This window comes from Sorex fumeus, unplaced genomic scaffold (assembly GCF_029834395.1).
Source record: "Sorex fumeus unplaced genomic scaffold, SorFum_2.1 ptg000002l, whole genome shotgun sequence".
Taxonomy (NCBI): domain Eukaryota; kingdom Metazoa; phylum Chordata; class Mammalia; order Eulipotyphla; family Soricidae; genus Sorex; species Sorex fumeus.
In genome coordinates, this window is record NW_026606059.1 from 82,094,304 (window position 1) to 82,108,743 (window position 14,440).

The following is a 14,440-nucleotide window of genomic DNA, read 5'->3' on the forward strand; positions in this document are numbered from 1 at the left end:
GCTACTTAGCTACTTGGTGGAGCATGAGTGGAACTGAGGCTGACAAAGCAGCGGCCAGAGCAGTTCACAGCTCACAGTCCCCCAGCTAGAAGCCAGCAGGGCTAGGGGCCTCTGCCCATCGGACTATTTTCGGTTTTTAAGAGTGCCCATCTGGCAGCGTTGCTGGGTCGGGGCCTGGGGGCCTGGGTGTCCGGAATGGAACTTGGGCCTCATTCGGCCTGTGTTCTACCACGTGAGCCACATCCCCAACCCCTGAACCTCCATTTCCTGGATAACTCACCTGAGGCTCATGGAATGACGCATGCTGGACAGAGGCTTGGCATGAGTGATGTGCCTTTGTTCTATGAATTAGGGTATTTTGTCAGAATTTTTTTTTTTAGAAGCTAAACATACATTTCAGGGATGCCGTGAATGTAATACCTGGATCAAGACAAAAAAGTAACATGGCAAGCCTGTGAAAAAGAGAAGGGCTGAAGAGACAGGACAGTGAACAGGGTGCTTGCTTTGCATGCCACTGACCCAGATTCAATCCCCAAAACTCCGTACATTCCCCTCGGCCTGCCAGGAGTAATCCCTGAGTGCAAAGCCAAGACTAGGCCCTGAGCACAGTTAGGTGTGGCCCAGAAACAGAAGAGCAAGAGATTGGGGCCAACTTCTAGTATGCAGATTGACCTGAGGCCCAACCTGAGGATGTCAGTGGAACAGGGTCCTTGTAACTAAATGTGTGTATTGACTACCAGACTTCATAGTTGCAGTGTAAACACTGATCATTCCCCCTTCCTTCTCAGACCGGTGAATTTTGTTTGCACTCTTTTCCTGTTAAATCTGTAGGTGCGAATTACCCCTGGTGAGCTAGCTGTGTTCCTCATCAGAGATGGCAAGAAGGGAAGCCACCTCCTCCCAGCCCGGCCGTGACCTCTTCCCTGGGGTCCCCGTTCCCCGAGAGACTCCCTCTTCGGGTCTGGGACTGTCCGGGCCGAGGCAGCTGTGAACTGTGGGGGGGTCCATAAGGTAACGAGTGTCTCCTGTGCCTTCTGCAGGCTGGATCCAGCACCGCGAGCGGGAACGTGCTGTCAGCGCTGCACGGAGTGTGGCAGACGCAGGGACTGTCAGGGTAAGTAAGATTCTCAGCCCCTCCCGCCTCTCTCCTTCTGCTCCTGTCCGGCTGGGTGCTCCCTCTCTACTGAGATTTGACATTGCCTTTGCAGCTATGGTTTCCCCAGGACACTTTTTCAGGGACATTTCTAGAGTGTTTAGAGCCTTTATAGGGCTTTTATGTTAAGAGAGGATCTTGAGGGCGCTGCACACCAGCTCCTCGTCCTGGCAGCACTGGCTGTGCATCAGATTTTAGTTTTGTGTACATTTTAGCAGGCATGGTGGTGGTGGTGGTGGTGGTGGTGGTGGTGGTGATGGTGGTTTGGGGGCCACACCTGACTCTGCACTCGGAGATCACTCCTGGAGGTGCTCAGGGCACTAAATGGGTGCTGGGAACCAAAGCTGGGTTGGTGGCATGCAAGTGCCCTACCTGCTGTGCCATCGTTCCTGACCCAAGTTTTTGTTTCAGCGAAACAGGTTGGTCAGGTCCTGGTGAGATTTATGGGGGATGGCCACATCCTTCTTGCAGTTTTGAACTGAAGCTTGAGTAGGTGCGGGGGGGATTGGGAGGGGGAGGTGGCGCGGCTGTTAGATCTGACTGCTGAATGGGGACTTGATGGTTTGCTGCTGGTTGTCTGAAGGGCTGGGGACTTTGAGACAAGGACTGGGTTTGGCTGGGAAGACTCTCCCAGCATGCACGGGCAGCCTGTCGTGACTAATGCGCAGCTGGCCGCTCAGAGCCGAGGCCCATTCATTTTCACACGGGTTCCAGCCTTCACGAAGAAGTGGTGTGGAAAGAGAAAGGAGCTCTACGGCCGCTTATTTCAAATGCGGCAGATGAAACTCCCGGTTTCAAATAGTGGCTGGGCTCCACCCTCGGAGAAGTACTATGCAGTCGTTGGTTTAGGTCATACACCCACACTGCCAGGTTTCACTGATTTAGTGCTGCTTCCTAGCAGGCTCCATGGCAACTACTGGTCACACCTTAGTTGAACTGCGGCCACTCGCCATTCCTCAGGGTGCTATGTGGCCGTGCCTGGTTCAGCAGCGCTCACCACAAGCTGCAGAAGGAACTCCCATGGGTGGACGCTTGAAGCAGAAGCCTGTTTGCCTTGCTCCATTGTGGGGTGTCCTTGCTGCTGGGCATAAGGGGGCGGAGCCCATGCACAAGGCCAAGGAGGGGGTGTCAGCGTGCCAGGGGCCTACCCCTTCCCCACTTGTCAGCTCTAGAATAGTAAATAGGGTCCTTGCTTATCTTCTGGCAGCTTCTTGAGTCTCTGGCCCTCAGTGTAGAGTGTGGTACTGAGCAGAAGGCAGCCAAGCGCATCCTCAGAGCTTGCCAATGTTCTTTCTACAAAGGTGGATGGATATTTTTAAAATTTGACAAGGCAACTATAACAGAAAGCCAGAGACCCTGCAGATGTGGGGGCAGCTGTGCCGAGCAGCAGGGGTCCCGCACCCTAAAGCACTTTCGGGGCCCCCTGCCAGGCTCACCCACCAAATACAGCTGCCCAACTGGGAGGCTGCCAGCTCAGGGCAGCAAAGCACGGAGACTCTGCTCTCCCCACGGTGGCTCACTTGGAATCTGTGCTCTGGGGCAAACTGGGGTTTCTTTGAAATACAAGTACCCGGTGCTCATCCGGCCTCAGAGCAGGAAAGCAGCTGGGATGCCTGTTTACCCACCATTCCTCCTGTTTGTCAACCCGCTTTTTGTTTAACCTGACGGTGCCCTTCATGAGTTAGCTGCTGCGGTGTGCGCGGCCGAATGGGAGCCCCTTTTTTGTTTGCCGTCTCCTTTGGCCTGTGGTTGCGGGATTGCGGCTCTGCTCAACTCACAAGCCGTTGCCTGCAAGTTCGCTGGGGCACCCAGCGAACAAATTACTCCACAAAGGCTGTAATCATGTTAATAGAGTCAATTGTCATCTAATGAAACCATAAACTTCTTCCATCTGCTTCTTGCTAGGAGCAGCTGAACAGCGGCAAAAGCTGAACAAGACTCGGGCTTGAGAAGCAAGTGGGCTAGCTGGGGGCAGCGGGGTCCAGGGGCAGCTGCTGCGACCCTCCCTCCAGGGCCCCCCATTGCAGGGCAGGGGGAGAGTCTCTGTTCTTCACGCCCAGAGGACAGAGAGTCTGAGCGGTGCAGCAGGAGTTTCTGCCCTCCCGCAGTTTCCATGCGCACGGCTGTGAGCTTAATGACCGTCAGTTTTATTTTTGGTCTTTAGTAGACCTTGCAGTTATATTTCTCAAGAAGAAAATGGTTCTGACTTTCTATGCACTATTTTACATACTTATGACTCTTTAGCTAAGAACTTAATGAAACTCATAAAACTACCCAAAAGCCCGTTTTCTCACAGCTACAAGTCTGCAACCCTCCTGAGCTTCTGCTAACCTGAGATGATGCACAATTTGGCCCGACTTCACCCTTTTTAGCTTTGTTTCCTAGACCTAATTCAAAGGTTTTTCTGTAGTTCTGAATGTTTGTTTCTCTGCTAACAAAAGGAGGACTGCTGAGAGTTGAGGGCCACAAGTGAGAGTCCCCCGTCCAGAGAACACTCGGCCCAGCCCTACGTTTGGCTGGCAGGGAGTGATGCTGCTCATTCAGGACCGTTTTCAGAACCTAGTTTGTGTCTTTCCTTGTGGGGTTACCGAAGACTCCCGCACTGCTGTTAGGTGCCTTCAGGCCTGTGTGAGCACAAGGGCCGACGCTTCCTGTTCCTCTCTGAAATGGCACAAAGACAGTCTTTGAACATTTGTGGACAGCATGGGGAGGGTTTTAATAGAATTAATCTCCTTCCAGTCACGGTTCCTTTTTTTTTTTTTTTTTGCTTTTTGGGTCACACCCGGTGATGCACAGCGGTTGGTTCCTCCTGGCTCAGGCACTCAGGAATTACTCCTGGCGGTGCTCGGGGGACCATATGGGATGCTGAGAATCGAACCCGGGTCAGCCATGAGCAAGGCAAATGCCCCACCTGCTGCGCTGTTGCTCCAGCCCCGGCTCATTCTCTTTACATTTCTTTATTCCAGAGTTGCAACCCTGGCCGAGACTGGCCTTCCACAGCGCTGGGGTGAAGGTTGGGGGGTGGCTGTCTCCCCCACCTCATCTTTCCCTTCGAGAAAAGAGAAAAGCAGGTGATTCCTGAAGAGTCTTATTACCTCACATGTGTCGGCCTCAGAGACACCCCCCCACCCCCGAAAAATAAAAGTCATGAGTCCCCAGCTCTCTTCACACGTAGAATAGCCTTGGTTGCCAGTGGACCCGACTTCCAGCTCCCACTTTAGTCCAGCCTTCTGATGCCTGTATTGGGTTATGGGGCAGGGGGAGGGGGGAAGGTAGCGGTTGCATCAGTTATAAAATACAAAGAATGGTGTGAAAGCTTGAGACAGGCTCGCAGTGGGCTCCGCTATGGTTTCTTAGCTAATTACTTCATTGTGCGTGCTCACAAGTGAGCTGCCCCACCATGTAGACGCGGGCCAGCAAACAGCTGGGCTCAGACTTCAACACGTCGACTTGGGAATGCAGTTTAGTGGCATTCTCCAAGGAGAAAATACACACATTCTAAGTGTTGTGTGGGCTTTAATGAGCATGGTGTGTTGAGTTGAACAAGCTGCAGCCGTTGGAATTTAACCTTTTTTTAAAACACAGCTCTAAAAAGAAAACAACAACAACCCTTCCTGCTTTTCCCCTGCAGATTGTTTGCAGGTGTGATCCCTCGCATGGCAGCCATCAGCCTGGGTGGGTTCATCTTTCTCGGGGCCTATGACCAGACTCGCCGCTTGCTGCTGACACTTGGCACAGAGCACCTCTGAGATAGCCCTGCACCCACTCCTCCCAGGAAGGGGACGGCGGGTCCCTCCTGCTGAGCGGCACAGCCCAGACAGGCCGAAACCCGGTTCTGCTAAGGTGAGGACGTGGAGAGGCCTCTTCCGTGCTCCAGGCCCATGATGTCATCAGCCTATTTGGCCAAAACGCCAAGAGAAAAAAAGACTTTGGATGGTTTTTCCCAGAACCTCTTGGCTGTGTAACGCCAATTCCAGGGCCCGCAGAACTTTGGCATGATCTGTATCTGCTTTCTGATTTCCTGCAGCTTGATGGCAACGTGCAGTGGGAGGTGATTATGGTCTAAAAGCAAAGGAGACTGGGCGAGAAAGTTGTGGGTGGGTATTTCTCCCAGGTCTAATCCCTATTGTGTAAACTTAAGAGTTCTGCTTACGGGATGGACTACAGGTGCGTAAGCAGCATTCCGATTGTGTAACCAGGCCGCTGTTTCTGCCGGCCTCAGGTTTCACTTCGAAGAACACACCATTGTATTAGTTTCCAGAGCGGTGTCCAGATGCCCCAGCCCAAGTGACCAGGTGGCCCAACTGGCTTCAGGGCCCGGGCCACTCATTTCTTTATCCTGAGTCAGGTTTGCCGCCTGCAGTTATAAGCCCAACACTGGCCACGGGAGGGTGGAAAGCTGCCACTGCTCACTTGTCTAATAAACTCCAGGTGTTAGAAACATGTAGCAAGAAATCTCAGGAATCTAGTGGTGTCGGGTCTCCCCCGGAGCACTAGCAGCAGAGGATTCCTTTTGGGGTAAAAAGGTAATTACGGGCAGACCGACTTCATCTGTAAGAGCAGCTCGGAATGGAACTAAAGCAGTGCTGGTTAATGCGGAGGAAATGACCCCAGCCACAACTCGTGTTTATGAATGAACCTTTATTAGAGACACTTCATCGCCATCTGCTAGACACTTCAATATTTTTTCATGTTTTTCAATGTACACTGTACCAAAATTCTATAAATAAATAGCTTTTATGTACAAAGTAATACTTCCTCTTTCACATTGCCTCTCAGAAGCAGCAAATTCACATGTTTTGTGGAAGTAACAAACTGTTGAGAACAAAATTCTAACTGTGCTTACCTTAGGGAACAGTGATGACAGCTGACAGTAAAACTGAACACAGGTGACCATTTTGTCAATACCTACCTCAGTGTCTGGGCTAAAGGAACCAGCTTTCTGAGATTTTAAGGACCTTGCTTGTTTCAATGGAATTTTTCCTGAAATACACATTGGCACTCACAAGATGGTAGCTACAGGTCTAAAAAGTGCAAGTAGACCCAGAACCCAGGTCAAGGGCAGAATCTTGTACAGGCCAAGCCCGGCTGTCTGGGAGGGGAGGACAGGCCGCTCTGGATGCTCAGAGATAAGTCAAGCTATCCCTGAAAAGGAAGAACTCCATCCTCCCTCTCCTCCACGGCCAATGTTTTATATTGGCAGAGCTAAAATATCACTACTGAAAAAATAATCCACAGGTACCAACACCAGCAGCTTCTACTTTAAAAGCCTCAAATGACATTTGAATGATACAAGACCACCCCTTTCTTCCTCAAGTGAGCCTCATCGAAGGGAGAATGCCCGTGCTCAACTGTCTGCACCAACTGCTCGCTGAAGATGACCCTCAGCCCGCCCGTGCCCCTACAGTGCAGACCCATGCAGCACACGCCCACGGACTTCCAGCCCCCGCCCCCAAAAACCTGGGGGAGCTCATTTTAGTTTCTGTAAATCCCATCCATGCATTAAGGCACCAGAAACGACTCCCCCTGCTTCCAAAATTAAAACAGCAACCTATGAAAAATAATATTGTCAAAATTGTACAATTTTTTTGTTAACCATGCACTAAAGATTAAAATAGCCTCTGTAAAAGATATAATATATATATATATATGAAATCTCTGAAAACTCTTATGTACAATGGTATCAAATACTTTTCTGACTTCTGTACACGATAGCCATCCTGCATTTCTGTGCTTCAGCTTGAGTCCGTCACGCTACTGGCTCCACATGAAGGGAAACTACATACAGACCGTGGCACTGGACCCGAGCTCCCACGCGGCCTCCCGTACCCCTCCTTCCGGGAGAGAGTGGCCCGAGCTGAGGTAGACAGAGCCTAGACTTTGGGTGCAAACATCAGGGGCGCGCTCCGTGTCCCAGGAAGCTGTCCCATCAGCGGGGCACTCTCAGGACTGGAGCCACAGGCCTGAGGGAGGTGTCCATTGGAAAGCAAGTGCTGGCCTTCGCTGGGGAGGTCAGCCGGGCCTGCGGGGGCCTCTGGGAGCGGAGGACTGCCCGAGGGCGGGCGTTCTCTGGAGTCCGGCTCACACAGCCTGGCTAACGTCCACGAGGAGCCCCCTGAGAGGAAGGAGAAGGACCGTCACGTCTGCGCTCCCACCAAACACGCCCCCTGCCCCCAGCGCTGGCAAGGCCTGGGGGACAGCAAGGAGTTACCTGTCCCCTCTCGAGGGGCCACTGGCTGTAGCGGCTGCTTCCAGGTCTGCATTCTGTCATGGTTGCTGGGGTAGGGGGCGCCCCTGCAGTCGGAGCGGGACCCATCCACAGTCCTGGTGCTCGGAGGATGTTCTAGGTCACTTCCACTGGGCTCCAGGGGGCCGGGGGTGCCTGGCCGGACGCCCTCTCTGGACACCGGCCGAGGATAGAGGGCCTGTTCCTGGCTGTAAGTGTCCACATCAGGCCTGCAGTCACTGCATCCAGCGGGGCCGCCGAGCCCTGCAGGAACACCCGTAAGGTCAGATCCCTGCCATGACAGGACATGTCCCTCCCTGCCCTGGTGACAGACCTGCTTCTCCACCCCCTATCCTCCCAGCATGTTCTCTGAGAAAGGGCCTGGGACACACTGAGTCCCAACTGACAGCGGCAGCTTCCACCTGCCCGTTCATTTCTCCATCAGAGAATGTCCCTTTCCGCTCGGGTTGGGACAGCGCCTGCAGTGTCCAGAGTCGGCCGACCCCGCCTCAGAGGAACCCAGAGGGAAAAGACCATTTTCCATTTCCTTTGGGGCTTACCTGGTGAGTTTTTTTTGTTGTTGTTGTTTTTGCTTTTCGGGTCACACCTGACAAGGGTCAGGGGCTACTCTTGGCTCTGCACTCAGGAATTACTCCTGGTGGTGTTCAGGGACCACATGGGATGCTGGGGATTGAACCCGGGTTGGTAGAGTGCAAGGTAAACGCCCTCCCCACGGTGCTATTGCTCCAACCCGAGTTGTGCATTTTTGCAGGGGTTATACGGGGCACACCTGGCGCAGGGTAAGCACCTGAGCCCCTGTGCTATCTCTCTGGCCCTCAAGTTGCTTATGAATCTGAAAAATTCATGCTTACTAAATCGCAGATTTAACAGGCTGGTCAGAACCTCCTGTCTCGGTGGGGAATGCCAGGCTCTCAGACGGAATTAGACAGAAATGTAACGTCAGCGATGCCCGTCATCTCCTACCTAGCTTCTGGGCACCAGGTGTCCGATCTGCTTTCTCCGCCACTTTCCACGGCTCCTGAATGAACCCAACGCAGAGCTTCGGCTGCCGGCACGGAGTGCCATGAGTGCCCGCCTCCGTGAAGAGGCTTGCATCTCTCGGAAGGACACCTGCAGCAGAACCCCACAGTCATGATCCTAAGCTGAGCATTTCACATGAAGCCCAGGGTTTGGAAAGGAGGGGAGTGGGGGGGGGATGGAATGGAAAGGCTGTTAGAGATAAAGCAAGGCCCCAACACACATGAAGGTGGGTACAGGTGTGTGTATATCTGAACCACAAAGCACAAGACCTAAACTACAGTAATGAAATTCAAAAATGGCCTGTCAGGCTGGTGCAGTAGTACAGTCAGCACCTGGACACTTCCCTTGCATATATGGCTGCCCAGGTTCCATCCCTGGCCCCCCATAATATGGTTCTTCAAGCCCAGACAGGAGTGCAAGCACTGAACACTGCAGGGTGTGGCCCAAAAGCAAGAAACAAACCCAAAAAAGGCTGTCAGGGAAGCAGCAGAAGGGCACCTGGGACACTGGTGCTGGGACACTATGCCGGAAACTGAGCAACTGCCGATCAGGATACCTTAATAATGATTATAAAGATTATAAAAATCTGTGCCTAAAACATTCTTGAATGGATTTCCTGTACTTGGACTGGTCTGAAGGCCCGGCAGCTTTCCCCACGGGAGTTCCTGCCATCTTACTAAAGAGACACTAAGCCCAAGACACAGGGACGTCACCCGGGACAGAATCTGAAAGTCTCACAGAAGCAGCGCTGACTCGGCTAAAGCAAACACGGCTTCTAGTACCCTGAGCAGGCGCTGGCCTGGGGAGGGACAGCGCTGTGAGGAGCCTCACGCTGGGCCTTACCATTGCTTTCTATATGCCCGCTGGGCTGATGGCCCCCTTCAGTCCTGACCACCGTTTCCTGTCGGTCAGAAAGAGTCCCCTGAGAAGAGAGGTAGCTTGGAACATCTGGAGGCACAATGGTTTCATCTGCAAGGAGAGAGGACAGTCAATGCCGGGTTCCCCGGCACACGTCAGGTTCCAACCTGAGAGCAAGCAGGCCAGCCAGCTGGACGGGACCTGCTTAGCATCACCTGGAACCCAGGTATCCACAGCACGGAGCCAGATGCCCAGAAACCCCAGATGGGAGACCAGTGGGGAAGGAGCTCCTGGGTGCAGTGAGGCCACCACCCCGCAACCCTACGATAACAGCTAAGGACGCCTCGGGCCACTGCCTGGCCTGTGACTTTAGGAGACAATCCCTGCTGCTGGGGACACTTGGAGCTGACCACAGCCTCCAGAGTTTCTCTGCAGATGGGCCAAGGCCTCTGGCTTGCTGACCTGTGTTGGTGACACTGTACTCCTCACTCTTCTTCCGGGTCTGGTAGATGATGCACACCCAGACCAGCGAGGTGAGGACAATGCTGCACACCACGGCGATGGTGAAGATGCCCACGGTGGTCCCGTCCTTCCTGCACCCCGGGGTGGGCAGGATGCTGAGCTGGCTGTGTGCGCGCGCTGTGCCCAGGGTGTTGGAGATCTCGCAGGTGTAGTGGCCCGCGTCCTCTGCCACCACGTTCTGTACCACGAGCAGCTGGTTGCCTGGGGTGAAGTGGTGCCTCTCGGTGAGGCTCAGCGGACGGTCTTCCTTGAGCCAGGTGATGCGGGGAGAGGGATTCCCAGTGGCCTTGCACTGGAAGGCCACCGTTTCCCCCACGGACACCACACGGTCTTCCAGGGGCACCAGTAAGGCCGGGGTTTCTGCAAGAACACGGGAGAAGCCAGATTATCCTGCAAGCCTGGAGTTCTGCATGTCTGCTGGACAAGGAGCAATCCAACACCACTGCAGTGCCACGAGAGCTCTTTAACCAGAGAAGCTGGCTTTTCAGCAGACCTAAGGAGACCCAAGAATGAACTGCCCACACCAACAGGTGCTGCTCCCAGCCTGCCCTGCTCTGGTTTTAGTTTTAGAGCCACAGCTGATGGTGCTTGTGGGTTGCTCCTAGCAGTGCTCAGGCGACCCTGTGGAGCTGGGGACTGAACCAGAACCTTCTGCATGCAAAGCATGTGCTCCGGCCTGCCGAGCTCTCCTCAGCCCTGCATCACCACTCTTCACCCAGACCACCTACAGCTGCCCACGCCCAAGAACAGTTCAGATGTACTACATTCTGTACCTGTGGGTACACAGGTTACTGGCCCCTAAAGAGATGGAAGCACTTATTCCAGAGCATTTTATTTTTTCCCTTTTGGGGTCACACCTGGCCATGCACAGGGGTTACGCCTGGGAGTCCTCGGGGGACCATATGGAATGCTGTGAGTCAAACCGGGGTCAGCTGCATGCAAGGCAAACGCCCTACCTGCTGTGCTATCGCTCCAACCCTAGAGTAATTTTTTTTGGGGGGGTGGTCACACCCAGCAATGCGCAGGGGTTACTCCTGGCTTTTCACTTAGGAATTACTCCTGGCGGTGCTCAAGGGACCATATGGGATGCTGGGAATCGAACCCGGGCTGGCCGTGTGCAAGGCAAACACCCTACCTGCTGGACTATTGCTCCAGCCCCTCCCAGAGCATTTTAGCACACAGCCTAAACTCTTGTAAGGAGAAACAGCCTCCCCTGCCCTCTGGTCCACGAACACACAGCCATATGCTTCACGTATTGGTGGTCAGACCTAAGACGGTCAGGGTGGCGTTGGCAGAGATGAAGCCGGCCGAGTTCTGGGCGGTGCAGCTGTACACGCCCATGTCGTCTATTTTCACGTCCGTGATGAAGAACACGTCATCGTCCGGCATGACGTGCATGCGCCGCTCACGGGCCGCGGGGAAGTCGGTGCCTCCGTCCTTCTGCCAAGCGATCTGGGGGTTCGGGTGGCCAGTGGCAGCACACTCCAGGCGGGCCGTGTTGCTGGTCCGGATGGCAATGTCGTGGGGGATTTTGGTGAAGGATGGCAACACTGTGGAATACACACAGAGTTCGGTGTGGCTTGGCAGGGCCAAGGCCAAGGTCAAGGAAGCCCTCTGCAAACAGCCTTCCTCCCCACCCTCCCTGCCTACAGCTGCCTCAGACCCCACCCCCACTCTGAGATCAGGAGCATCCAGTTTCTCCCTGCCAGAGGGGTGGGAAGCTGGGGGTGACCTGAGGGGAACGTAACTCAGGAGTCCCCTCCCGTCCCTCAGAGGCCAGCCTTCCCAGAGGAACGGGAACTTCCTGCCGGATGGATGTGCAGGGCCAGGCACAGAGACGGGTGCCCCACTAAGATGCCGCCACAGGTGGGACAGTGGGAGCAGGCAGGAGGAAACGGGTGGGGTAGCCCTCAGAATTCAGTGTGGGAGATGGGGGGTGGCTGACATGTGGCTCACTGCCCCCCCAGGAGGTGCCTAGTCACGTGGTGGCCCAGTCATGAACACTCCCAACTGTCACGAACTCCAGCGGGGTGACTGCCAGTTCTCTGTGGAACCTAGAAATGCAAAGACTCCCTCAAAACTCAGCCGAGACAAGCCAGCCGCTGGGCCTGTGGTGTTGAAAGACGTAAGTCCAGCATTTGCAACGACCCCAAAGCTTGTTTTTTTCCTTCAGTGCCGAGGGCCTCACACATGCAAGGAAAGTGCTTAATCGCTGAGCCACATCTGGCTAACTGAAATTTGTTTGTGTTGGCCTTTTGGGTCATAGCCAGCAGTGCTCAGGGGTTACTCCTGGCTCTGCACTCAGGAATTAGTCCTGGCAGTGCTCGGAGGACCATACTCAGTCACATGCATAGCAAATGCCCAACCCGCTGTACTATGACTCGTCCCCCAGCCAGCTGACCTTTCAATCTGCAGCTTAATGTTCAAGAATATCATGCTTCATGAGAAAATGCTCTACGTCACTAATCATCAGAGAGATGCAGATCAAAACCACAATGAGATATCATTTCACACCACAGAGACTGGCCCACATCCACAAGAACAAAAGCAACCGGTGCTGGCGCGGATGTGGCGAGAAAGGGACCCTCCTTCACTGCTGGTGGGAATGCCGGCTGGTCCAACCCTTTTGGAAAACAGTATGGACGACTCTCAAAAAATAGAATTTGATCTGCCATTTGACCCAGCTATAGCACTCCTGGGAATATATCCCAGAGAGGAAAAAAGGTATAGTTGAAGTGACATCTGCAATTGTTTGTTCATTGCAGCACTCTTTACAATAGCCAGAATCTGGAAAAAACCTGAGTGTCCGAGAACAGATGACTGGTTAAAGAAACTTTGGTACATCTACACAATGGAGTACTATGTAGCTGTTAGAAAAGACGAAATCATGAAATTTACATACAAGTGGTACTACATGGAAAGTATCATGTTAAGCGAAATGAGTCAGAAAGAGCGGGATAGACACAGAAAGATTGCATTCATCTGGGGAACATAAAGCAACAAAAAGGGAGATTAACACCCAGGAATGGCTGAGATTAGTACCAGGAATTTTGCTCCATGAATGGAAGGCCAGCCACACGTTACAGGTGAAAAGAAGCTCAGATAGAGAAGAGAGCACCAAATGAAGGGTGTTGTGAGGACCCTCCCAGGGTGGGAGAAGCATGCTAAAAGTCGTCGATAGACCAAACATGATTGCCACTCAAAGCCTCTCTTGCAAAACACAGGACCCAAAAGAAGAGAGAGAGAACAAGGGGGAATGCCCTGCCACAAGGCAGGATGGGACGGGGGGGATGGGGGGTGGGGGGATGCTGGGACCCGTGGTGATGGATGACGGGCACTGGTGGAGGGATGGGCACTTGATCATTGTATAACTGAAACCCAAGCACAAAATTTGTAAGCCTATAACTGTACCTCATGGTGTTTCACTAGTAAAAAAAAGAAAAAAAAAATTAAAAAAAAAAAAAAAAGAATATCGTGCTGTGGGGGGATCAGTCGCTCAGGCTATTCACCTCTCTCCTTCTACCATGAACTCACAACAACAGCAAGTAAAAGGGCTTGAAGTTGAAGAGCGCCACTTAATTAAGATTCACCCAGCTTAATCCCTTGACTGGGTGGAAGACCCTTGTCAGACACCGTGCAGTCTTCCCGCCGCCTGCCTGGCACTCGCCCACTCACCCGCTCCAGCCCTGAACTCACAGCTGCGGGAGGTTGGACCAGCCTGGATTCCCACGAACTGACCCGGGCCACCCAGGCTGGCTCGAGCGCCATGGCTGGGCCGAAGGAAGGCAGCAACTTCCCCAGGATGAGATGTGTAATCCAGATACTAGACACCTGAGTGTATGCGGCTCGGATCCGCTCTTTCACCCACTCCAATAACTGGGTCTTTGAAACGTCCCCACAGCAGCGCAGCAGTAGAGCACTTGCTTACACGTGTGAGATCTTCGGTCTGAGCCCCGGCACCGTGAGTAGGGAGATAGCTCGAAGGGCTGGGGTGCAGTTGCCTGGCATGTGTGAGGCCCTGAGCTTGATCCCCAGCATTACCTGGGCCCCAGGCACTGATGGAAAGGCCCTGAAAAAGCCCATAGACAAGGAATCTAGCAGAGATACTGCTTCAGTCTAACATTCCTGTGACAGCTGTGTCCCCCAACTGGGCAGCTCCACAGAGGTGACAGGGGGCCACAAACGGGGCGCCCTGGGCATCTCCCACTTCCATACCATTCACAGTGAGCCTGGCCTTGTGCGAGTAGGTGGAGCCAAAGTGGTTGGTGATGATGCACTGGTAGCGGCCCTCATGCCCGAAGGTGACGTTCCGGAGGTGCAGGATGGTGGTGTACTCCATCACCTCCCCGTCCTGCGCACGGACGTGGGCAAAGTTCTCCATGTCGGCATTGGCCAGGACCTCATTGTCCTTCTTCCAGGCGAATGTCATGGGTGAGCTGCTGCTACTGGCTGCCGAGCACGTGAACCGGACGTCGGTGCCTTGCAGGGCCATGGTCACCTCGGGCTGGGTAATGATCTGCGGCTTGGGGAAGTCATCTGGAAGAGAAGTGTCACGTGTGAATCCCTCAGGCTCTTAGGACGCACGAGACCAGCTGCTGTGCGAGCGAAAGAGAAACTGAGTCAGCCCCTGAGCAGGGCTC

At 53.7% G+C, this 14,440-nt stretch overlaps 2 protein-coding genes across 4 annotated transcripts in view; one reads left to right on the top strand and one right to left on the bottom strand.

Moving 5' to 3' along the window:
* LOC130045885 (mitochondrial S-adenosylmethionine carrier protein) overlaps positions 1 to 5,975 on the top strand; it is a 139,011-nt gene extending 133,036 nt beyond the window's left edge. For 2 of the 3 annotated variants that reach the window (XM_056138793.1, XM_056138952.1), the window contains 2 exons: positions 1,041 to 1,114; positions 4,785 to 5,975. In XM_056138793.1, the coding sequence (XP_055994768.1) occupies positions 1,041 to 1,114; positions 4,785 to 4,902 (192 nt within the window). In that variant the 3' untranslated portion in view covers positions 4,903 to 5,975. The remainder of the gene's footprint in view (positions 1 to 1,040; positions 1,115 to 4,784) is intronic. The other variant, XM_056138868.1, reaches the window with a different exon arrangement.
* Positions 5,775 to 14,440, bottom strand: part of LRIG1 (leucine rich repeats and immunoglobulin like domains 1) — a 108,316-nt gene continuing 99,650 nt past the window's right edge. Inside the window, exons 13-19 of the mRNA XM_056134415.1 lie at positions 14,016 to 14,336; positions 11,069 to 11,350; positions 9,741 to 10,160; positions 9,264 to 9,389; positions 8,364 to 8,510; positions 7,365 to 7,643; positions 5,775 to 7,268 (exon numbers count right to left, since the gene is read on the bottom strand). Of these exons, the coding sequence (XP_055990390.1) occupies positions 7,027 to 7,268; positions 7,365 to 7,643; positions 8,364 to 8,510; positions 9,264 to 9,389; positions 9,741 to 10,160; positions 11,069 to 11,350; positions 14,016 to 14,336 (1,817 nt within the window). The 3' untranslated portion in view covers positions 5,775 to 7,026. The remainder of the gene's footprint in view (positions 7,269 to 7,364; positions 7,644 to 8,363; positions 8,511 to 9,263; positions 9,390 to 9,740; positions 10,161 to 11,068; positions 11,351 to 14,015; positions 14,337 to 14,440) is intronic.